General features: G+C 33.7%; 1 protein-coding gene across 1 annotated transcript in view; it reads left to right on the forward strand.

The window, feature by feature from the left end:
• Window positions 1–20,430, forward strand: part of SI (sucrase-isomaltase) — a 91,623-nt gene extending 71,193 nt beyond the window's left edge. The window contains exons 35-47 of the mRNA XM_004424780.2: window positions 775–862; window positions 1,810–1,948; window positions 4,412–4,545; window positions 5,536–5,570; window positions 5,660–5,776; window positions 8,278–8,426; window positions 9,200–9,284; window positions 9,368–9,424; window positions 10,029–10,153; window positions 12,906–12,994; window positions 16,159–16,208; window positions 16,486–16,653; window positions 20,084–20,430. Of these exons, the coding sequence (XP_004424837.1) occupies window positions 775–862; window positions 1,810–1,948; window positions 4,412–4,545; window positions 5,536–5,570; window positions 5,660–5,776; window positions 8,278–8,426; window positions 9,200–9,284; window positions 9,368–9,424; window positions 10,029–10,153; window positions 12,906–12,994; window positions 16,159–16,208; window positions 16,486–16,653; window positions 20,084–20,152 (1,305 nt within the window). The 3' untranslated portion in view covers window positions 20,153–20,430. The remainder of the gene's footprint in view (window positions 1–774; window positions 863–1,809; window positions 1,949–4,411; window positions 4,546–5,535; window positions 5,571–5,659; window positions 5,777–8,277; window positions 8,427–9,199; window positions 9,285–9,367; window positions 9,425–10,028; window positions 10,154–12,905; window positions 12,995–16,158; window positions 16,209–16,485; window positions 16,654–20,083) is intronic.
• The last annotated feature ends 5,144 nt before the right edge of the window (window positions 20,431–25,574 follow it).

Consider the following 25,574-nt stretch of genomic DNA (forward strand, 5'->3'; position numbering starts at 1 on the left):
AGGTGACATTTCTTACTCCATTGATTTTTAAACATATGTGCATTAATTTACTATATTTTAATTGAAGAAACCTTTATAGCGTGGTGTTATGTGCAATCCTTGAGGATATAAAATTGTATAAAGCATAGCTTTTTTTTAATTAATGGGAAATACAGGTTTATTTGATGTATGTATAAATGTATGTACTGTAAGGGATTTCATTAAATATATCCCAAGAATGATATCTTGATCCAGAAAAGATAACCTGTTTTTCAGTAGAGGAATTACTTTTAAATGTTTAGATGACGGTCCCTTTATATATGGCTACTGAGATCCTGAAATGTGTGCTTAAGATACCCTTTGAAGTTTTCTGTATGTGTAAACTACGTCTTGTGGTTTTAAAAACCACAAACCATTGCTTTTTATAAAAAGCAATTGTTACAAGTGAAGGGAGGACATGGGAGGACCTGGGGGAATGTACACTATTGTAATTTAATTTCATGTCTAGAAAACATAAAAAACAATTCACTTTTATATGTATATTACATCTACAGAGAATAACAGAACATTTTATGTTTTTCAAATGAGGCATGAATTATAAAAAAGTTAAGAAATACTGAGCTAAACTAAATTCTTCAGTATCACTGAGATGCCCTATATTTTTGCTTTTTAGATTAGTGAGTAATTGTGCTATTATTCAAATATGCTACTTAAATTTATTGGCTCTCTGAATTAGTTCTTTTGAGAATATGTGTTCTAAATTTGTTTTTTGTTTACTTTTCTCTCTTTTTTAAGGATATGAATGAGCCATCAAGCTTTGTAAATGGAACAACTTCTAATCAATGCAGAAATGATCAGCTAAATTATCCACCTTATTTCCCAGGTACAATATGGTTGCTTTGCCTTTGGTATTATCATGTTATTATTATTTATTAATCAAGTTTATATACCTTACGATGCAGGGAACAGGATTCACATTCTCAGGTCTCACCACCCATCTACACACTGGACCATACCTCAACCCATTAACAACATTATTTAACACTGTTTTGAGAAGAAAAATCAAGAAACACGTTTTATATATATGAACACATTTCTCAATTTGTTTGAAATTGTTACTTTGATTTTCTTAAGAATCTTCCTAGATTTGAAAATTCTCAATATTCTTTAAGATAACAAAAACTTTTATAAAGATTTTTCAAAAAGTTTTTCTTCACTAGGAAAAACTGAAAGAATACTAACAACACTTGTTTGGTTGTCCCTGCCCTGGGAGGGAAAGGCCCAGACCTTCATCATACACCTTCATACTCTTCTGTAGGCGGGAAACCTCGTCAACTCTTCACCTCTAAAGTGATGGCAAAACTCTGAAAGAATGCATCTTCAACTGAGCAAAAGTGGATCAAAAGATAGTGTTACTATCACATTTGCCTGCTCTCAACCCCAGGGCTTTTTGTTACCAAATGGATTTTTGATAAAAATCTATTCAATCAATATTTATCATCAAATGCAAAAAATATAGTAGACATTTAGGAGTACATTTATTTTTCAGGTTTTCATTAATTCGTGTTAATTAGTAACATTTTTGTTACTGAATATAGTAAAACTTTTCAGTCACAACTGGAATGCAGTTGTTACAATTGCAGACCATTTTTTTCATTTATAATTAGCATAGACAAAGTGTACAAATGGTTAAAAATATAAATAATATTTTAAAACAACAATTAACATTTTCCCAAATGTTTTTCCGAAAAGAATTTACAGTTATGATGTATGCATTTCAGTAAAGGGAACTTTATAATATATTGATATTTTTTCACTGATTCTCCCCAGAACTCACAAAAAGAACTGACGGATTACATTTCAGAACTTTGTGTATGGAAACCGAGCAGATTCTTAGTGATGGATCATCTGTTTTGCATTATAATGTTCACAATCTCTATGGATGGTCACAAATGAAACCTACTTATGAGTAAGTGCTGTTCATAATTATCCCTTCTGACTCTCTTATCTTTAGATGTCAGATCTACTGTTACCTACTTAAGGGGCTTTCCCTGCTGACCTTATCTGGTAGCACTTTCCTTCCTCATATTGTCTGTAACTAAGTTGGTCCTTCACGGCACTTAGAAAAATTGTGTTTCTTTCTCTTTGTCTCTCTCTCTCTCTCATTTGTATTATTGTTTTAAACATTCATACTTTGAAATTATTACCTTTAGTAACTGTGATAAAAATGAAGATATTTATTTATTGTTAGAAGCTTTAAAATGTTTTAAAGTTTTCAATTTAATATTCTCCTTTCACATTATCCACTATGCAATGTACTTGTATAGTTTTCTAAAATCATTATTTTCCTTTTAGAAGCACTTTTTTCCCCAATAGTTTAGGAGATTTTCTTAATTTTTCTAATATTTTTGAAAAAAATGCTCATGTAGACAATTATAAGCAAGCAATAAAAATACTTATGTAACACAAGTTTAAAGCTTATGTTTAAAAAACATAAACGAAATTTTCCAAAGTCAACTGTTAACAGAGGACAAACTGTCTTATGGTTGAAAAGTATTTGTTAAAATTAAACCAAGTTCATTGTGACTAAACACAATCTAAAATTGGAACATGTCAGAAATATTTAGAAAATATTTAGTTATGGGATTTTAAATTATATTTTTAGTGGCAGCACGTGACTTCTCAAATAAATATTCTGTGAAGGGTTACAGAGGAGATTCTTCTAATGCAAGAGGTTAGATTTCCCTTAAGAGAAAATTATTATGAAAATACTTTATGCAAAATTCTTGTCAATGAGAAATCTAACAAGTCATAGGTTCAGTTATTAATTTAAAGCCTCAGTAAAGAATTTATGCAAAAGCAAAGACATACAGTATAAAAGAAGAAATCCTTCAATAATATGTATTTCTTGCATGTGAACATATTAAGAATTTGGTACAACTCTATCCTTGTAAATAATTTTTATATTAGTTAATAAAACTAATTTTGTTTGCAAATTAACTAAACTTAGAATATACATTTTCATGTGTATTTTTAGATTGATCAATTCTTTTATTCTCTATATAAATATACATTCATTTTTTGTTAAATGTCAGCAAATATATGTGATGTATATTGAACATATTAATGTTCCTAAATCAATTAGATTCTTTATATTTGTTATAGAAAATGAAGCAAGGAAGATGGTTTTCTTAGATGATCTTTTTAAAGAGAGACATACATACAAGTAGTAAATTTTAAGTTAGCAAGTACTGTATCATCTCTATTATCAACAGATGGTTCAATATATCATCTTTGTGTGTTTAAAACATTTTTAGTTCCCTGTAATTTTGATTTGGGATATTCATTAATTCAAAAATTTCTTGAGCTACCTGTATATGCCAAGCACTGTATTAGATGTAAGGGATAGAAAGAGGATTAAGACATAGTCCTTAACTTCAAGAATCTCAAGGTCTCATTGAAGAGCTTTTATGTGTAAACAGATCAGTACAAACACCGATTCAGGCTATAACAAGGAAATGATTAGATATGTTGATAACACGTTAGTGAGTTGTAAAGTCTATCTAATTAGGTATTTGAAGTATTTTCTCCTGAGATAGTTCTGTAGTCCCTATCATGTACAATATATTTTGAGTAATATAAAAATAAACATTTTATTTCCATTTAATTAATAGTGAAATATAGTTCTGTTTTAGATACTCTTATAATGTAATATCAGAGAAAGAAAGATGCAGATAATATAAAGTAGTGCATTATTGCATTATTCTTAACACTAGAATATGTTTTAAAATGCATAGGAAGTCATTAAAGTCACTCTGAAGACTGAAGAGGAGAGGAAAAAAAAAATGACCTAATTTGTAAAATCTATTCTCTTGAGATCTGGTTTCAGATACATTCTATACTTGAAATAAAACAATTACTTTTAAGACCTGGGAAAGGCTTGTTCTCTTTAAACTATCCTCTAAAACAAGGAGTGTTATGGCAAAGATTCTCTGCAGAGTAATATGGAGATTAAGCGTTGATCAGTTATAATTGAAAAGGGTTGGAGCAATCAACAGTTAGAGCTTAGGCCTTTATTCAAGAGATCACATTTAAGTAGAATAAAGTTCATTCAAAAACTCACCATATGATTTGTTACTTGACTTGATAATAACAGTAGTTGACTTCACTTGTATTCATTGACTTAATAAATAAAGGCCACTTAGGCATGTCATTCTGGTAAATGTTGGAAGGGAAGAAAGATGTCCTTCATGCCTGTGAGGATATTATATTATAATGAGAAAAGACTAACTTATAAAGAGCTAGTTGTAATAAAAGACAACATAGGTGCCATAAATCAAATACTTTGTTTTTTATGAAATAGTCATACGTAGAAATATCTGAAGGAAACACTTTACATAAAAACTTAAAGAACATTCTCCATCTATATTAGTGCAGTGCAGAAGACAACTGGCAAAAGAGGAATTGTTATTTCTCGTTCCACGTATCCTACTGCCGGAAGGTGGGGGGGACACTGGCTTGGAGACAACTATGCACGATGGGACAATATGGACAAATCCATCATTGGTATGTGAGAGTCACCTTCTTTATCATTATTCTTTTGAATTTTCTGTTAGGTATTCACTTTTGCTGGTGCTAGTTCATATACTTTATAAGTCCTTCTCAGAAATATGCTTTTGGCGTCATATTTTATGATGAACAGCATCATGAAGACAGAAAGCAAGATCTGGGATGCTGCGTAGAAACTAATGATAACCAACTAATTTGTTTTGAGAAAATAATTTCATCCCTTTTGGTCTCAGTTTCCTATTTGGAAAGGGCAGGAGCTGGGAAAGATAACATATACATTAAGTATAGAAATGGGTAGAAATTCTAGATGCTAGGGAATAAGAATCACTCATAGATACAAAATAATGAAACATTTCAAACCAAATTTTGAAAGAGTTTTCTGACAGTGGCTGGATAAATAGTACATAAGACATTATCATTTTAAAGAAGAAATGGATACTTTTCTGTTTCAGATCTAGTCAAAACTTCTTTACTATTTATGTTAGGATTCAAGGAAAATATTTAATCAATGTTGAGATATATTCCTTTAAAAGAAGAGCTGGGAAATCACATGGATTCTATTTTATTGAGGTGATCATTCCTCAGAAGATTTTATTTAATAAGGATAATTCAATTTGTTTCAAATGATGAGGCCTATGGTTAAAATAGAGAGACAGCCTTTCATCTTAAAAAAAGGAAACCAAGGAAACCACTACCACTGTCTTCTCATACTATAATATGTTCATAACAGTTTTGTGCTTTCAATATGTCATCTTGAAAGTGTCAAGGAAGGGGGTATAGTGTCTTATTTTTATAAATGTCATTAACACTATAAAGTAAAAAATGTATGAATATTATAAGAAGAAATGATAGAAGTGTATTAATAATCTGAAAAATGCTTCATTGAATAAGAGGTTGCTATTAGAAATAGAATATCTTCATAAATAGAAAGAAAGCAGATATCAAAATATACGAAATAGCTTCTAAGATTTTCTTAATTTTTTTTAGGTATGATGGAATTTAGTCTCTTTGGAATGTCATATGTAAGTAGCTCTATTCCTTTTATGTTCATAACTTGTAAATATTAAGAAACAAATAATTAAAATTAAGTAAATATAACAATATATTTTAGACTGGAGCAGATATCTGTGGTTTCTTCAACGATTCGGAATATCAGCTCTGTACCCGCTGGACGCAACTTGGAGCATTTTATCCATACGCAAGAAATCACAACATTGCAAATACTAGAGTATGTAATTGCTGTGTTCACTCTCCTTCCTTTGTCTCCATTAACCTTAGAAGTTTTTGCATAGAATTCACCCTACCTGGCTGATTTCCAGATGAATGCTTTGAACCTCTTTACATTTACTGAGGACACCTGAGCCCACCACTTTGAGAATTTTCTGACTTGGGTTACTCTTCTTTATACTCTGGGTTCATGACTTAGTTAGCTGGCATACTTACAGCTGTTCTGTATAATTCTGGAGTAGCCAAGGGGGAAAAAAACCGTCTCTGGAACTTCTTCCAAACTGGGATGGATCAATAAAAAAATCAGCTTCAAACTAAATAATTAGAAGTGAAAAGTCATTCGAAATACTAGTATCAATGCATGAAATGGGCAGATTTAAAAGGCAAATGTTAAAATGAGTTGAGAAATTGAAAAAAAAAGAAAAGGGAATCATGAGAACTTATTTCTGTGTGATGGCGCAACTATACACTTGACTAAATTTTCTGGAGGAACTTTTTGAGTGAGAGGGGAGACAATACCAAAAATTATGGAAAAGTTTGAACAATTAAAGGCAATATCTAAGTGCTCAATTTTGTGATATTGACGTTCAGTGAAAAAGTGCAGAAGAAAGATAAATTATCAAATTGCACCTCATGGAAGGGCTGTAGACAGAGCTGGTCTCTGAAGGATGGGTTCTAGCCATAGTAACTGAATGGTAGAGCTCATTATGGGCTGTGAAATGTTTGTGTCACTCCTAGGAAATTTTTGTCAGAATAGAGAGGAGGATTTATTTTAGAAAATGAAAATCTGTACAAGAATAGAAGGCAGTATGGGCCCACGTTTTGGAAGCGTTTGAAAGCTGGGCAATAGAGATATAACTTGATGGAATAGGAATATTTTAACACAAAAATAATAATGCTGTCAATAATGCAATTTAGAAAGCTGTAATATTGGTAGAGTGGGGCATGAATCAGTAAAAGCCCAGACAGGGATTCATTCAACAAGTATTTATTGAGAGTCTACTATTTAATATTTAAAAAGTCCCTCTGCTAGTGATTCATATAAGGTAGAAAGGATAGAGATAATAGATAATTATATATATATATAATATATTTATATTTTGTGTATATACACATATAATGTCAAGTACAAATAAATGCATGGGAATAACATAAATGAGGGAAAAACAGAGTAAGCTAAAGTGGTAGAGATTTATGGGGCTTCTGTTTTAGAGGGGGTGTTCAGGGAAGTCTTCTTGGATGAAGCAGCGTCAGAGTTAGAACAGAGACTTGAATGAGGGAGAACAATCAATGTAAATACATGGGGGAGGAGAAATCCACGTGGGGGAAACGAGTGAAAGACCTCAAGATGGGAATGTGGCTGGAGTATCTGAGAAGATGAAATGGAGGAGGGAAAGGCTGAGGAAGTATTTCTAAATAAAAATCTACAGAAGAGAAGCCTCAACTTAATTTTAATTATGAGGTAATATAACTGAATTTAGGAATGTAGGGTTTAGAATTAAATGCTTGTGTATCAACATGTTAAAAGTGAGATCATATCAATGAAGTCAAGTAGCAACAGGTGCTATCTTTGCCTCTTCTTTGAAACAAGTAGCAATAGAATCAGATAAAGCTTAATGGTTCTTGGACCATTTTATTTTCAAGGTTTTGCCTATTGTAACACTACATATATCAGTGATAACACTCAGTCCTCATTCAAACTTTCTTACTCCTGAAGTCTAGAAAAGTTGGAATCTTCATAGCTATGACACAGCTCTTAAGGGCCCCGTACCTGTTGATATCAACAAAAAATATTGCAAGTGTTGCCCCCTCAGATTATGTGGCAGCCTTGCTTGTTCCCCTGGAACAAATTAAAATATAAAATACAAATCACTTTGTCTATTATTTTTTAACCATTAAGTGCAACATTTTTTTTTTTACAGGCTTTTAATCTTTCCAGTATCAATTTTAGTCTTTGTACCTGGAGTTTGTATTCCAGAGCAGACTTGGGCATATTCTTTTCTCTTATCCAATTAATTAGGTCCTGTCTTCCTCCTAAACTATTAATTCTTTAGTACCATAATTTATTTACTTCTCATAAGAACACACAATGTGCAGGGCCACCGTGATGCGCTCTGCATGCCTCTGTTTATTTCAATCCACTTTTGTAGAGCATTTCATTTTTCTCCTAGCCTTTCCACCCCTACACTGAGTATCACCATAGTTGACCTATTCATATTTGTCACTTATTCAAATGTGAACTGCTCTTTACATATGTTCACCTAAACTAAATCAAGCCACAGGCTTAATTTGCATTTTTCCTATTAAAATATTAATATTGTGCTCTCTCTCTCCATCTTATGAGATAGAATATTATTGCATAAAATTTTTGTCAAGAAAGTCTATACCACTTGACAGTTAATTAATATTATTTCCTACTTTTGATTCTCCAAATATGTATTTGAAAATTATGATTTAAACAAGGACACTAGTTTATGACTATTTCATTTTGCTTTATTTCAGAGACAAGATCCTGCTTCCTGGAATGAAACTTTTGCTGCCATGGCAAGGGATATTCTAAATATTAGATACACTTTATTGCCCTATTTCTATACGCAGTTGCATGAAATTCATGCTAATGGTGGCACTGTTATCCGACCCCTTTTGCATGAGTAAGTGCAAAAATTTCTTTCCTACCAGAGAGATAGCTTTCATTTATTTTACTCAATAATCTCTTATAGTACAACATAGACTATTTTAAATTGGAAATTTTTCATTGTTATTTTAGTACACATTTTGGGTTAGTAAACATTTATATAAGCAAATCTACTAATAGACTAATATATGGTATTAAAAATGAAACATTAATCAGTTATTAAAAAGTAATAATTTTTCTTAGGAATAACTACTGTATACCAGCTGTTATTCTAGATGATTTACATACCTTATTACATTGAGTATTTTGAAATATTCTTGAACATAAGTAATATTACCTCTATACTATGATTGAATTTAAATTGAAGTTTACAGCAGTTAAGTAAATCAAGATTCTTCAAGATTCTTGTAGCACACTTGTCTCACCATTCTCCTCAGAGTGTTTATAATTTTTTCTTCCTAGTTTGTTGATCTTCTACTAGGCAAAGTTAATATGTGTACCTCTGTGAGTTCTCTTCAAAGGAGATTTCTCATTCAGTTGGTCTTACTCGTCCATCACAATTCTCTGCATTTTGCCAGGAAGTTTAGTTATAGTCTAGATTTACTCATACAGTATTGTACTACTGCACATTGAATTCCAAGTGATAGAATTTTTTTTGAGTTTTTGGTAGTTTGGTTTTCATTTCAATCCACAAAAGTCCATATTCCAAAATGTGATTGAATAATTATTTTATGGTATTCAGAAGAGATCAAGTTCTTTGATTTAATAATTTGCAAATATTTTATCAAGGTTCTTTGATGAAAGGGCAACCTGGGATATATTCAAGCAGTTCTTGTGGGGTCCAGCATTTATGGTTACCGCTGTACTGGAACCTGTAAGTCCTATCACATATTTTTGTTCACAAAATAATTTTTTCTTGGTTTATATGTTCTTAATGAATGTATCTTTAAATTCCAGAATATTGATGTTGTAGAAGGCTACGTCCCTAATGCTCGGTGGTTTGATTACCATACGGTAAGAAATTAAGGAATTCTAGGGAATTGATTAAACAGAAATAGGTAACAGTTGGATTCTAGCCTTTTCATTAATGACGTGTTTGGTTTACTTTCCACTTAAAAAGAGTAAGATATTTCTTGCTAATTATAGCTGAATCGAGTTAACACAGCAAAAGAGAGTTAATTTATTCTGCCATAGTTTATTATGTAGTCACTGATTTATTTTACCAAATAAACACGGAAAGTGCACATTATACACCAAAAGGTCATTGCCTCTTATTGGATATGCAAAATGATCATTAAAGGTATTGCAGTCTTTCCAAGAATAATGTATATGGCAAGTCAGGAATAGCTTTTGTGACCTTTCAAAAACCCATGCATTTTCTGCATGTGTGCACCACAAAAACAGTCGTGGTAAATTACTTTCAAGGCTATCAATAAACTAAGGCCTAAGTATATGCTTTAAACGACAGATTTCCTGAATAAACTTTGTGTTTTTATTACTTTTTTAAGTTGAAAAGTGTATCATTTGATTTTATAAATGTGACCCCTCAAGTACCAATATTGCTGACGACTACACTTCTTGCTGCTTTTGTTCTTCCTTCCAACTTGCTCATTTCCAGGGCGAAGATATTGGTATCAGAGAAACTTTTAATGTATTTGACGCTCCTTTAGATAAAATAAACCTACACGTCCGTGGTGGTTACATTCTGCCGTGTCAAGAGCCTGCTCAAAACACAGTTTACAGGTCAGCAAAGTGTTTACAGAGCTCAGATTAAATTCTGAGGTATATCATGCTAGAATTGTCAAAACCTGCGAAGGGTCTGAGATTTTCACCCTACTTCCAAGCTTACAAGTTAGCCTGCCACACTTTCGTGGATGGCTGGGTCAGAGACAAAGGTCTCTCTTACTCATGGCATAGCAAGAAACGTGAGCTTCATGTTTACTTCAGTTCTCCGTGTCCCCCAAGTCTCATGGGAGTGACATGAAGTGGCCCAAGCGGATGCTGCATGTGCAAGAGGTTTGTGTCTCAGCTAAGGAGCTCCAAGCTCAGAGACACTCACTCTTGTATAATGGGCTGTAAGCAAACTTGTCCGTTCTTTGCTCTGAAGGTAGACATTATCTTTATTATACTGGACAAAAAAAACCAATTTCAATTAATTGAAAAACAAACACTGCGCTATCTTCCAATACTGTTTGCTTTAAAAACATCCTTTAAAAAGAAAGTTCAGGGGATGGCCCGGTGGCGCAAGCGGTTAAGTGCGTGCGCTCCGCTGCGGCGGCCCGGGGTTCGCTGGTTTGGATCCCGGGCGCGCACCGACGCACTGCTTGGCAGACCATGCTGTGGCAGCGTCCCATATAAAGTGGAGGAAGATGGGCACAGATGTTAGCCCAGGGCCGTCTTCCTCAGCAAAAAAAGAGGAGGATTGGCGGATGTTAGCACAGGGCTGATCTCCTCACAAAAAAAAAAAAAAAAAAAAGAAAAGATAGTTCAGAAGAAAAACTGTAAGTGCCTCTGTACACAACATATGGAGAAACTTGAGAGACTCATGGAAAATTATCTTCCAACATGATATTCCCTCTTATAGTCAGAAAGTTTCCCAGACCAAAATACCAACTGAAACTTAATGTCCTCTGTTGAATATGCAAAGGTATTGACAAATGAATGTCTTATATTTTGAAGGGCTGCCTCACCTAAGTCCTCATCGTTTTCTCTGCCTCTGACATGTGGAAAGAAATATTATTTACTTCATGAAAAGATGATTGTTTTAATGAACCCTTTTATAAACTTTAAGCAAATATTGCTCAGAGAACTTCTCTTTCCTTCCATCTTTTCTCATACCCTTTTTCTGTCTTCCTCTGTCAGTCCTGTGAAATAGTCCCTAACTCACTTGAGTCTATGAAAATGTAGATATCCATTGACAATATCACTACTCCCTCAAACTACTAAGTCCCCTTCTGTCCACAGAAGAACCAGACCTGTTTCTTAGCAGCCTTGTCCTGTATACAGATGAAAGATAATTCAGATTTTGTATCTATTACAATTAATAACTGATCATCTGACTGAGACTCTCTCTTTTTTGACCCAGGGCCCCTTACCTGGTATTCTTTTCCTCTCATTCAGCAATATGTCCAGTCTACCTGGGATCATGGGTCCACAATGTCTCCTGTGACTGATGTAAGAGTGAATCTCTTACACCGGTCACAGAGTCTGTACACCCACTCCCTAAATTCCTGGCTTAGACCTCTAGATTCTAGAGGACTCAGTCCCTGTTTCTCTTCTCTTCTCATGCTGTATCCACTCTCTTGGTGATCTATATGCTGACAGCCCCAGTTGGTGTGAATAGCCACTATCTCCTGGAACCACCCAGATCCCTTTCTATCAATCTTCTACCTTGATATCAATTAAAGAGGATAAAAATGATTGTACCTGAGAAGTGAGGGCTTCATGGAGAAGACCATTCATAAGTTGTGCCTTGAAGAATCCTTTTGTTGTGAGAGAGGAGGAGAGGCTATTCTGCGTGTGTGTGTGTGTGTGTGTGTGTGTGTGTAAGGGGGTAAAGTAAATAGAATGTCGGGTTTAGGTATATATACAGGGTAGAATGGAAGTTGTAAAACTTTTTAATCTCAAGTTTTAAATATGTTGCAAAATTATGGGTTAAACTGGATTTTTAATGTTGCTAATAAGATAGCTTCTACCTCAGTGACTATGAACTGAAATACATTTATACATTCATGCTAAGACATGCTAACATCTTTACATGAAAAATATCAAGCTGCTGTGGAGATTTGAATTCTAGATATTCTGGATATTTTAGGTGACTTGCATGGCAGTACAGCCTTCATTTGTGATTGGAAAGGCAGATACCTAAGCATAATTTGTCTGAGAAATCCTTGACTATCGATATGAGACTGACACACCAAGACACTTGTACAGTGAGCAAGGAAGCAGATATTTAGTTCACAGATAGGCCTATGCAGGCACAAACTTGGGAGATATTGTCCATTCCAAGAATATGACTTATAACTTGTCAGCTACTCTCCACATTCTTATTAACAATTTCTTATGATAATTCAGTGATTTATATTTGGAAATGTGAGGAAGGATTAAGTCATAAGAGATTAAAATATGCTGTTAAAATAGTTTCATGTTTATTAGTCAATTACAGGATTACCAGAGAGAAGAATAAATAAATCAATAAACAATACAGTTTTAATTATTATAAATGAGGCCACTTCTGATTTTTCACAGTAGGTGAACCCTTGAGATCAAAAGACATGCATGATATTTTCTATTAAATATGACAGATTTTAAGGTTTGTATCATTCCCATTAACTCATTAAAAAAAGTAAAGTCCTTTAATATTCTTTGTCTAAAACAGTTTGTATTTTCTTTAATTATATTCTTATTTGTGTTCCTGTGGATAATTATATGGATGTCATATCATAATTGTATGGATGCTGCTCTATAAACATTGGTAAAATTATATTTCTTTTAGTCGACTAAATTACATGAGGCTCATTGTTGCGGCGGATGACAATCATACAGCACAAGGGTCTCTGTTTTGGGATGATGGAGAAACTATAGGTGAGTGTTCCATTTAGTAGATAAACGTAGTTGATGACATATATATTATCACACATTACTTTTATGTTACCTATTAATGTACTTTGGAAACTGAATAAAAAGCTAATAATATTATTCAAAGCTAAAATAGTTTAATAAATAGTTGAATCAACTTAAAAAATAGTGTTACAGATTTTTAAAGACTGTCCTCCTAACCTAAATATATGTAATCCCTATGATAAAGATATAACTAAGAGATTTGTGAGGGCAGGGATTGTATATCCATCATCTTCGTATTCCCAGAAGTTAGCTCAGTGCCGATCACTTAACAGACACTCAGTATGGATGAAGTCAGCTGAGCAGCAAAACCGTGTTCCACGTGCACATATTGATGCATAAAGGGTGCTTCTAAAACATGAGATAGTCCAGCGACAAAACATAAGTTTGGTCTCTGAATTTATGGCTATTGTTTTGTTTTGATATTCAGCATTTTTTTTACATGAAAAGTTTAAGGATTTAAACTTAAATCTATGTTTACTCCACAACCGTTCCTCCAGACCAAACTGCTCAATTCTCAGCTGTGTGCTCTGCTGACCTTGTTATCAGAATCACCTGGGGTGTTTGTAAAGAATGCAAATTCCACCAATCTGGGGAGAGGCCCAAGAATCTGTCTTTGAGCAAAATGCCCCCAGGTGATTGTTATGCTGTTAAGCAGACACTGGTAGGTGATTAGGTTCACTGGCTGCCATTAACAGTGCCAGCTCTATTACGTGGGAGTTCTGAACATTCTCTTGACACAAACTTCAGTCATAAAAACTGACATCTGTGTGGAGCTGAAGTTCTCCTGGGGCAGTTCACTGCAATTTAAGTAGATTATCCACAGAAGAGAGATTTTTCCATTAATAGCAAAGATGTATCTTTCATCTTTTCAGGTAAGTCATAGTTAATAATCTGTAACCATAAGAGATAGGAATCTATTAGTAAATAAAGTGTATCAGAAAGTTGATATAAGAAGCATATGGTAGTAAGCAAGACTCTTAAAAATAAAAAACATCTTCCTACTATTTTGTGATTTAGAAGGTGAAGAAATCAACTGCTATTAGTTACAATCCTGTGCTTTTAGAGCCCCGACCATCATTAGCACATTAACTGAGGTTCTACCAAGTGTGCAGCCTTTCTTTCTCACTTGGGCCCAGCAGGATCCACTTTGAATTTGCCTGCCATTTTCCAGGGGTGTAAAGTTGAGGTATGCGTAATTTGCAACCTTGTCTTGAGATCTTTGAGTATTACTAGCTAACAAATTGAGTTAATTTATTCTAACACCCAGGGAGACAAAGCTTCTCTTAGAATTTTTTCTCCAGTTCTTCCTATCAAACTAAGATACAGATGAAAGAACTTGACATGACCTTTACCCTATTGCATTTTCATGGCAAATTTTTTTTTTAATCACTGGAAAGCGAGCATAATTCAGATATTTCTCTGTGATCTCTTCATGCAAGCATACAAAATTGTTTAGGCCAATTATATCTACTTTTTTGGTTGTATTTCACAATCTCATTATATTTGTCATGATTAATTATAAAGATTTCAAATAATCCCCTGAAGTTTCTTGAGTAAACAGCAACAACAATACAGAAAAAATGCTTAGAGTCTCTGGATTTACTAGATCAGAATCTCAGAAGAAGTTTTCTCTCACGGCAAGCAGTGAGATCTAGTTGATAGGTACCCATCTAAATGATTTCCTCCTTTAAGTACATTCCAATTATGTGCAATATTATATTTGTTGACATATTCTTTCTCTCAAAGAAAATCAAAGGTAAATCAAAATAAATCTCTCTTGAAACTTGCGTACATTAAGTAAATTTTGACCACTCTAGCTAATAAAGTTGTGGCTTAGTAAAATGTTAATTTGTTCTACTTATCTTAATGAAATAGGTATGTGTGGACCCTTGACCAAGATCGTATGTAGTATCTTTCTCTTATTGATTAAAAACAACAAAACTGCTCATATACGCCTAATAGCTGTCCCCTTCATTTTCTCTTATCTCATAGTTCTATATTTAAAAAACTGCTCTTAAAAACTTAAGCTATAATTGTATATTTAAAAATTAAGACTAAAATATTTTGCCTCAAAACACATATTAAATAAGCCATGCATACATTAGTATAGAGAGAGAAAAAAGTTTTAGGCAGAATATCATTTAATTTTAGTATAGGCAACATTAATCGCAAATTAAGCAATTTTTCAGAAGATTAAGAAATACAGTGCTGGCGCGTATAAGTGGAAAAGGGAATTAAAATTTGTTGCTTTTTCAATATTATCCTAACACTTGTTTCAATCATGCATTTGACTCTACTTTTACTTTTCTCTCTTATGCATGGTTGTGTGGTCTTACGTATGAACACAATCTAGAAGTCAGGGAAGACTGAACTTGATTCCAGACCTTGATATTAATTAGGTGTTTCACTTCTGGCCAGTTATTTAACTTCTCTAGGACTCACTTTCCTCTTCTATTCAGTGAGAATAATAATAAAACATATCTCTTAAAGCAGTGTAATAAAGTACTTAATTTGACAAATAGTAAGCACTTAATAAATTTTAGCTGTAACATTATTTTTCGAATTGATTTTAAATATGGCAAGATTATATGTCACATAAAGAGATGGATATAAACCCTATGTTTTAACTGTTTGATTTCAGTGACCTGTAATAATCTCTAACAATTGAATATTTTCCTCAAACACACTAGAATAAGGTGCCATCATGTTCATTTTCCGTTATAAATGTTATTGTATTATTGTCAATCATTGAGGTGGCCTGTAAGTGTCTACCATTGTCACCACCCAATGCTGTTTATTCTTGTATTTCTTCCACCCTCCCAGAGCTGTGTTAAGGTGATTTCAGACCTGTCACTGCTTTAGTGTTACCTCTTACACACACAAACACACATACACCAACTACCCTTTCCCCCTTTCCTTCTAGGACCCTTTCTGGTGACTCATCCTTCATATTTCAGTGCTCCTTGGACTGTGTTTGCACAATTTAAATAAACTTAGAGAAAAAGTAGATAAGCATTGATGTTATTTGGTACCCTTCATACTGGGAAAGAGAAGCAAAATATACTAGTATTTACTATTGTTCTTCTTTGGAAATATAAATATATCACCATTTTTTTTCTCTACAGAAACCTATGAAAGAGACATATATTTCTTGGTACAATTTAATTATAACCAGGTGTGTATTCATGTCAGATCATTTATATGCAATTGCGTTGAACAATACGTGAAGTTTTATGCCATATTTTATATTTATTTTATATTTACATATTTTATACTTGCTATATAACATACTTCATTTGAAATATATAAGTAAATAATTTGCTATGCTATGAAATACATTTGGTTAACAGATATATATTTTTTAAAGATTTAATTGTTTTCCCAAATGAGGGGTTTAAATTGGGAATTGATTTTTAGAATTGATTTAGAATCTTTTTCTTTGGTCTTTATAGAACACCTTGACAAGCACTATATTGAAAAATGGTTACATAAACAGAACTGAAATGAGACTTGGATACATCGACATATGGGGGAAAGGAACGACTCCTGTTACGGAGGTTTATCTCACATATAATGAAAATACAGACTCAGTTCAGTTTACTGAAGAAGCAGACAAGGAGGTAAGTGACCTAAGAAAATATTGTTTTAAATGGAGCTATTCAAAAGATCTACATGGACTTCCTATATTTCTCAGCCCTAAAGAAACGTAATTATGGGTCAACTATGACCTTACTTGTTTATTCATTTTCATTAAACTTCCGTATCTCCTCCCATATTATCATCCTTAGTAATCTGCTATACAAATCAACCTAATAGCATCTATTTTCTAATTATCCTGACATAATCAAAGCAAGATTAAATTTACATTAAACCTCTAAATCATTATTATCCCTATATAGTGAAGTGCCTCAAAACTTAATTTTTTTCAAAAATAAAATGTGTACATTTAAACATTTAATATGTCTTAGATAAAATATATTTGCAAATTCTTGCAAAATTAATAGAACTATCTATTAACACCCGTAAATATTTGACATACGGGTGATGAAGATATGATTCCCACATTAAACAGAGAGTCAGAGTTCTTATGTTAAAGTCCCATTGCTGCCAGTAATTAGCTTTTTACTTTGAACAAATAATTTTAGACCTTCTTTTTCTCTCCAATTAAATAAGAATATGCAAGTAGACAATCACTTAAGCTCCTTCCAATCCTAAATTCTATGAACCTATGTCCTGTAAAGGTGGATTTAAAAAACATATATTCTAGAAAACAGTTGTTATGTTTGATCCAAGTTTAAGGCTATGTCTGTCATCACTGCTAAAACTGTGTGAGAGTGTGTGCACATACCTATTTGTGTTTAAAGTTGGATAAAATACAGCTAGCTATTAATCAACCAATCACTTAAGGTGAATTTAATTTACAAAATAATCAGTTGTTTGACTGTCTTCAACTTAAAAGTATAATAATTGTGTCTTGGGGCTGGCTCAGTGGTGTAGTGGTTAAGTTCCCATGCTCCGCTTCAGCGGCCCAGGGTTCCCAGGTTCGGATCCTGGGTGCAGACCTATGCACTGTTTATCAAGCCATGCTGTGGCAGGCATCCCACATAAAATAGAGGAAGATGGGCACAAATGTTAGCTCAGGTCCCATCTTCCTCAGCAAAAAAAGGAAGATTGGCAACAGATGTTAGCTCAGGGCTGATCTTCCTCACCAAAATATACATATATATATATAATTATTGTGTCTTGGACACAGTCTTAGATCCTCATGGATTTTATAGGATGTGAGAGCTGAACAGCACCTGAGAGGCCATTTCATCTAATTGAAAGTTAATACCTGTCCTGTTGTTACTGCTGTTTTGTAAGCAAGTGGGATTTCCCCTTTAATATGGAACTATATCTTAATTACTTCTCTGGCATTAAAATATTTTTATTTCTTTATTATATTGAGGTTGGGAAATTAGAATTTTGTGTATTTAATGTCCTTCTTTGGCAAAATAAAAGTTGATAACCCAGCATCTCACCCCCATCTTTCTTCTTTTTAAAATTTTACTGGTTTACAAAATTCCAAAGTAAGGGAACCAGAGATTTAGTCCAGTGGTCTTTTACAGCAAACCAAGAAACTGAGTCCCTAAAAAGAAAAATTTATTCCCCAGGAATAAATAGTCAATGGTTATCAGTCACAATTAGAAATCAATTAGGTTTTTTGAACTGCCCACTATTCAATCAGATCAAAAAAGGATGGTTTGCCTTATATATTTTCTTGCTCTTTGTTTGCTACTACAATGGTGAAAAATAAAGCTCACAATTTTTGTTATAAAAATAAACTAAATACAGTCAGCTGAACAATGTCACATAAGATATTTTAACATATCCAGTATTATTTCAAGTTCCTTTTTACCAAATACGTGGCATAAAAACACACCATTTATAAAGAAAAGTTTGTTTCACTGCTTTCAAACACATTCACAAAGAATTTTAAGTATTAAAAAGAATTTTTTTACAATGTTTTATTACCTCAATGATTCCAAAAGTAGATATTAGTGTTAATTACTAACAACGGAGCAGTTCCTTCTAAGTGTATTTAAATAAAATAAATTTCCATGAGCACTTACTGTTTTCCAAACCTTTATAGATCTATGGGAAGAGGAGAGAGTGCTCACTTTCTTTCTTTATCCTGGTAGCCCTTCTCTATGAGTTTGGGAATTGTACGCAAAGGATGATTTAATTGCTCTATCGATACAAATTTTAAAACATTTTCCTAGTAACAATTATGCCTAGTTGCCTTTTGTTCAAGTATTAAAAGCCATATGATGTACTTGTTGCTTTTCATTTTTGATACAAAGGAATTAGGTTAGATTTTTGTGTAAGATGGGTCAGTTTCAAACCTGGCTAATGGATATTAAGAAAATTATTTGTTTTACCTTTTAAACTCTTCTACTATGAAATGTGGGAAATAAATCCTAAGATGCTGTGCTTTAGTGAAGAATAAATTTTATGAAGCCCTAAGGAAAGTGCCTGGTATTCAGTAAGCAGTAAAGGAATGTTGATTCTCTTCCTCTTCTCTTACATATTTGATGATTGAATCCAAATTTTCTGAGCTAAGGCATAGAGAGTCATCTGAGTGTACTGCAGAAAACACAGCAATGGTAGGGTCTAATGAAATCATTATATCATAAAAATATTACAGATGAGGGGGCTGGCCCCCTGGCTTAGTGGTTGAAGTTCTGCACACTCCACTTCAGTGGCCTGGGTTCGCTGGTTCAGATCCCAGGCGCGGCCCTACACCACTCATCCATGGCCATGCTGTGGAGGCAACCCACATACAAAATAGAGGAAGATGGGCATGGATGTTAACTCAGTGCTAATCTTCCTCAAGCAACAAAAGAGGAAGATTGACAAAGGATGTTAGCTCAGGGTGAATCTTCCTCACCAAAAAAAAAAAAATATATATATATATATATGTATTACAGATGATTGTTTGACTACAGCTGCTTAATTGGTCACCTCCATAATTAGTCCCGATATGGTCGAATCGAAATTCTCTCCAGTGAAAGAAAGTGACACTTACAAAAGTGAAATCATTGGCAATAAATTCAGTATCCTAAAGCTCTTTGAGACTGATGTAAAGAAAACATATTTCTAATCTAAATTTTGTGTGTAGATGACTGGATAATATTTGAAGGTGAGAGGTATAGAGATTTATTCAGTGCAGTTAGGAATAACTTCATATTTAGGAGTCATGAAGAAAGAGTAAAGTAATAGAGATTAAGATAGTTGATTAATAGACTTGGTTTTCCACTGTCTTTTAACAACCATTCTACCTCTCTGGAGTATATTTTCGTCTGTATAACGGGTGGATTGGGTGAGGTTATTGCTAAAATGGTTGTGAACTCTCTGGAATAAAAATTCATCAAAATGAAAAAGAAAAACAAAGTATATTCTTTTTACTTCAAGAACGTGTATTTATGGGCATAGTCTTTGTTAAAAAAACAAAAAACAACACAGTTCTGATTAAAAAATTAATTACCATTTTTCTTTATATTTTTTTAGATATTAAATCTTGACCTGAGAGCGAATAATGTTTTTCTAGATGACCCAATAGAAATCAACTGGTCATGAAGATCATCATCAATTCCTGTTGTCAAAGGGAAATTAACACCTGGACCTCAGTCTCTCTGTACTTATAATTTTCCCTCTTCATTGGTTTCTTATATTGTGTAAAATATGATTTTCATAACATCTATATAAAGTTATTGAACAGTGTATTGATATTAATACTAATTTTATTATATTAATGTGGCCTGGATTCAATTTTTTTAACATATTTAGTAGGATTTAACTAGTTCTAGTTACTAAGTATCAGATAAAACTATAAACTAGTTACTAAATATATTTGTGTGTGACTAAGATATAATTAAAACAGGTGATTTTTTAAATTAAGTGAAATTTTTGTCTAGTTGTATACACAGTATTTTCTTTAATGTTTAGTAGATTTAAGTTATGCACCAACAGTTGTCATCGGATTTAATTATTTCTTAGTATGTACATTTAAATAAAAAAAAGAAAAGAAAATGTACATAAAAGTATATAAAATGTGCATTTTTCTTTATTTTCCAAAACGAAATTGTCTTAGTGTGGGTTGCTGTAACAAATTACCATAGACTGAGTGGTTTAAACAATAAACATTTATTTCTTATAGTTCTGGAGGCTGAGAAGTTTGAGATCAAGAACTTGAGATCAAGTTTGATTTCAAACCAGCAGATTTGGTGTCTGGTGAGGGTCCCTCTTCCTGATTTTCTGAGAGCCATCTTCTGATTTTATCCTCACATGGCAGAGAGCAAAGTGAAAGGACAGAAGTTCTCTGGTGTCTCTTATAAGGCACTAATCCTATTCATGAGGGCTCCACCCTCATGACCTAATTACCACCCAAAGGTCCATCTCCAAATACCCTTACATTGAGGATTAGGAGTTAAACATATGAATTTGAGGGGAACATAAGCATTCAATCCAGAGCAGAAATCCAAATATCTTTTCCTAGATTTGCTTTATATACAGAAGAAAAAATATTACCATCTATTCTATTTAGTTAGTTGAATAAATCATCCTAGCTCATTCATTCAGGTTGGAAGACTCTCTAAATCATGGTCTAAAATAGTATTCACTGATATTTTTTAACACTTAGGTTGCTTTGAATTTACTTAATCAACTAATATCTGTAACTTGGTGTAATTATTTTATAATTAAAAAAAGAAAAAAGAAAAAAATTAGAGTATTGTTATAATGGAATATTTAAGACAATTCATAACTCAGAGTACAAAGACCAAGAAAAACAATAATAGTGATAATGATGGCTATTACCAAAAAGACAAGAAATAACAAGGGTTTTAGAGGATGTGGGGAAAAGGGAACCCTTGTGCACTCTTAGTGGGGATGTAAATTGATGCAGCCACTGTGGAAAACAGTATAGATGTTCTTCAAAAAATTAAAAATAGAACTACTGTATGATCCAGCAATTCCACTTCTGGGTACTTATCCAAAGAAAATGAAAGCATTAACTTGAAAAGATATATACATCCCTATGCTCATTGCAGCATTATTTACAATAGCCAAGATATGGAAACAACCTATGTCCATTGATGGATGAATGGATAAAGAAATTGTGGTATATATACATATACACACACACACACACACACACACACAATGGAATATTATCTAGCCATAAAAAGAATGCAATCTTGCCATTGTGACAACATGGATGCAACTTGAGGGCATTGTACTAAATGAAATGTCAGACAGAGGAAGACAAATACCATATGATCGCTCTTATATGTAAAATCTAAAAAAAAAAACACAAAATACTAAAGAAAACAAGCTTAGAAATACAGAGAACAGATTGGTAGTTGCCAGAGGCGGGTTGGGTGGCAGGGTGTGTGTGGCAGAAATGGGTGAAGGGGGTCAAAAGGTAAAAACTTTTAAAAAAGAAAAAAATTAGAACATTTTTATGATGGACTATTTAAGACAATTCATAACTCAGACTACAAGGACCAGGGAAAACTAATAATGATAATAATGACAATAGTAATGATAATAATAGCTGGCCCTGGTGATCTAGTCAAGATTTGGTGTTTTTGCTGCCATGGCCCAGGTTTGTTTCCTGGTCAGGGAACCACACCACGGTGTCTGTTAGTTGTCACACTGTGGCAGCTGCGTGTTGCTGTGATGCTGAAAGCTATGCCACCAGTATCTCAAATATCAGTAGAGTCACCCATGGTGGACAAATTTCAGTGGAGCTTCCAGACTAAGACAGACTAGGAAGAAGGACCTGGGCACCTATTCTCAAAAAATGTGGACATGAAAATCATATAAATAGCAGTGGAGCACCAGAAGGTGAGAGAATGGCACAAAAAGACCGGGCAAGGTTCTGCTCTGCTGTCCACAGGGTCGCTAGAAGTCAGAATTGACCTGATGGCACTATCAACAAATGATAATAAGAACAATAAATGAAGTTTGTTTCCAAGAAATGTAGCAACTGAGGGGAACTGACAGATTACAAAGTGTAAAACCAGGTGCTGGCAAGGAATCTACAGTCACTAAAGACGAGATTATAAATGAGTGCAGCCATTTTTGAAGAGCAATCATGCAGTATTTAGTAAAATTAAGTTTCTATGTTCCCTCTAACCCAGAGTTCCACTTTGTGGAGAAACTACTACTTGTTGTTGAGAAAGAAAATAATTAATCATTGACGACTGTTAGCTTGGAGTTGGCTTGGCTTTATTAGGCCATGATATTCTTCTGTTGGAAATAAACATTTTCACAGAACCCTGACATCAGTCAAGGTCATCCTGTAACTACAATGGAGCAAGACAAGACCAGACCACTCCATAATCATTTTGAGAACAGAAAATAAAAACACTCTCCAAATCACAAACATAGCAAACACCTGCTTCTCTGTGGTAATATGAGTGTCTTGTTTTTTTACGAATTGCAGCTTTAGTCCTATTTCATTCCTTCCACCTCCTAGAAAAAAAAATTATTAATATAGAAGGCATCAACTTTGACTATGATAGCAAAGAAGTGGAGATAGTGTCTGTCCTCGTAAAGCTCGTAATGACAGTACCTTTTTGGGGCCTAAGTCACTTTGTACCTAGAAATTTTGGTCTCTGATGAAATTAGTTAGAACATGTTAGCTTTAAATATAAAGCTAATTGAAGCAATGTGATTGTTACTACAGCAACTGTGTTTAGTTTTCAATGTCATAATTTATATACAAGAATGTGAAATCTTCTAGGTATATATTTTAAAAGAGAGTGATAAGTTACTTGTAGGTGTCCACATAAAAGTGAGTTTCCTATACTCGTCACTCCTAAACAACGTGAGGCCGTCTATGCCTCTGTTCTATGCCACTGCTATTTCTCCTTATAATACCTCTAACGGACACACTAACTTTCCCTTGTCTGGACAAGGACGAACTGACTTACCTTGGGGAACTTCAGGCTATCAAAACAACTTACCGCATATTAGTTTTCTATTGCTGTGTAACAAATTATCAGACATTTAGCAGCTTAAAACAACTCAGATTCATTATTTCACAATTTCAAAGAGTCAGGAGGTGAGTCATGGCTTAGCTGGCTCCTTTGCTCAGGATCTCACAAGGCTGAAATCAAGGGGTTGGCTGGGTTATGTTCTCACCCTGAGAGTAGACTGGGGGAAAATTTACTTCCAAGCTCACTTAGGTTGTTGGCAGAATTTATCTCCTTTCATCAGTAGGACTGAGGTCCTGCCTTTCAGTGACTGTCAGCTACAGGCCTCCCTCAGCTTCTAGACATTGCCCTCACCTCCTAGAGACCACCCACAGTCCCTTGCCATGTATGCTTCCTTAACATCGCCACTTCCTTAGTCAAAGCAGCAGAGAATCTCTGGAGTAAATCTGCCAGTAAGATAAAGTCTTATATAACATAACATAATCACAAGTGTTACATCCCATCAACTTTGCCATATTCTATTTATTAGAGTAATTGACAGGTCCCGTCCACACTCAAGGGGAGGAAATTACATAAAGATGTGAATATCAGGAGGTGACGATTATGGGAGCCATCATACATTCTGTCTGCTACACCCCAAACTTATCCATGTGCCAAACAGAGCACTTTCAAAAAGATAAAATAACTCCTTGCCAGAAATAAGGATGCATCAAGGATTCTAAAAACCATAGACCAAAGACAACATTATCTGTACCTAACAAACTGTTATAAGCATTATAAGGATCAATTAACAAGTATTTACTGAGTACAAACTACACATAAAGATGTGTAAGGCATCATGTTGGAATCTGGAACCAAATATCAGGTAGAGACAGAAACTTAACATGTGTCGACAATTAGTCTCTCCTTCTTTGGAAAGCCAACATATATTATCAACACTGAAAAAAATGTTCAAAATGAGTATTCTGCAATTAAAAACTGTTTCACTGAATATGTAATATGCTCAAATTATGATGTTTTATCTACCTAAAATAACTTTACTTGCTTTATGCTCTTGCCAGTGAGATAGTATGGTACAGATTCTACAGAATATAGAACAGTATAGACTAATGGCTTAGAAATGTTGCCTCTAAGAGCCCTAAATTCTCTGCAGAGCCTTCTCCACGTAAATGAAGAGAGAGATTTAGCAGGCTAAGTCCTCTACTCCTTTCTCATTTCATCCATGTTAGCTCTGGTTTACGTGACTTACGCATTTGGCTACCCAATGAGCATAAAATTGGGAGTCAAACAGACTTGAGTTGGAATTATGGTGTGATGTGTAGTGAGTACTATCTGCTGCATAATCTTGGCTATCATCATTGTGCATGTGTAGTGATTAGTGGTTGTATTTCAAAACACACAAGTTATCTGTATAAAATAGAAAATACACGATATTCTCTATCCTCCCTAGTGATTGACAAAAATCAATGTTACAAATCTGATTTAAGGACTAAGAAGATTAATGTCGTGATGATTACACCAGTGACATTACTTTACCATGAGTTAAAGAAGCCATACACAAAAGTAAGCATATAATGTGATTGCAAGCATATAAAGATCAAAAAGCAGGCAAAACCCTGGATGGCAATAGAAGCTGTGAGAGCAGTAACCTTCACGGAGGTAGTAACCGCAGGGGCACAAGTGTGGTTTCTGGGTGCTGGTAACGTTCTTTTTCTTCACCAGGTGATTAGTTCCAAAGACGAATTCATTTTTTGGAAATTCATTTAATTTTACACTTAACTTATTTTTTGTATTTCTATATATGCATTTCAATAGTTTACTAACAAATTAAGGGATTTATCAGATGAGATGAATAGAAACACGTTTGATGGTTTTGATTTAGTTTCTATATTTTCTTTCTTGGAGAAGTCTCTGTCTTATCACCTGAAAAAGGCCTGATCCATACACAATTCTCCATAAATATAATTGTTTTATCTAGGACAAAGATTAAATTACAGCACTAACTGTAGAATGTAGATACGGATATACTTACACTTGCTCCTAAAACCATATGACAA

The sequence above is a fragment of the Ceratotherium simum genome, chromosome 15 (assembly GCF_057802395.1).
Source record: "Ceratotherium simum simum isolate JZ-2026a chromosome 15, ASM5780239v1, whole genome shotgun sequence".
In the NCBI taxonomy this organism is placed as follows: Eukaryota; Metazoa; Chordata; class Mammalia; order Perissodactyla; family Rhinocerotidae; genus Ceratotherium; species Ceratotherium simum.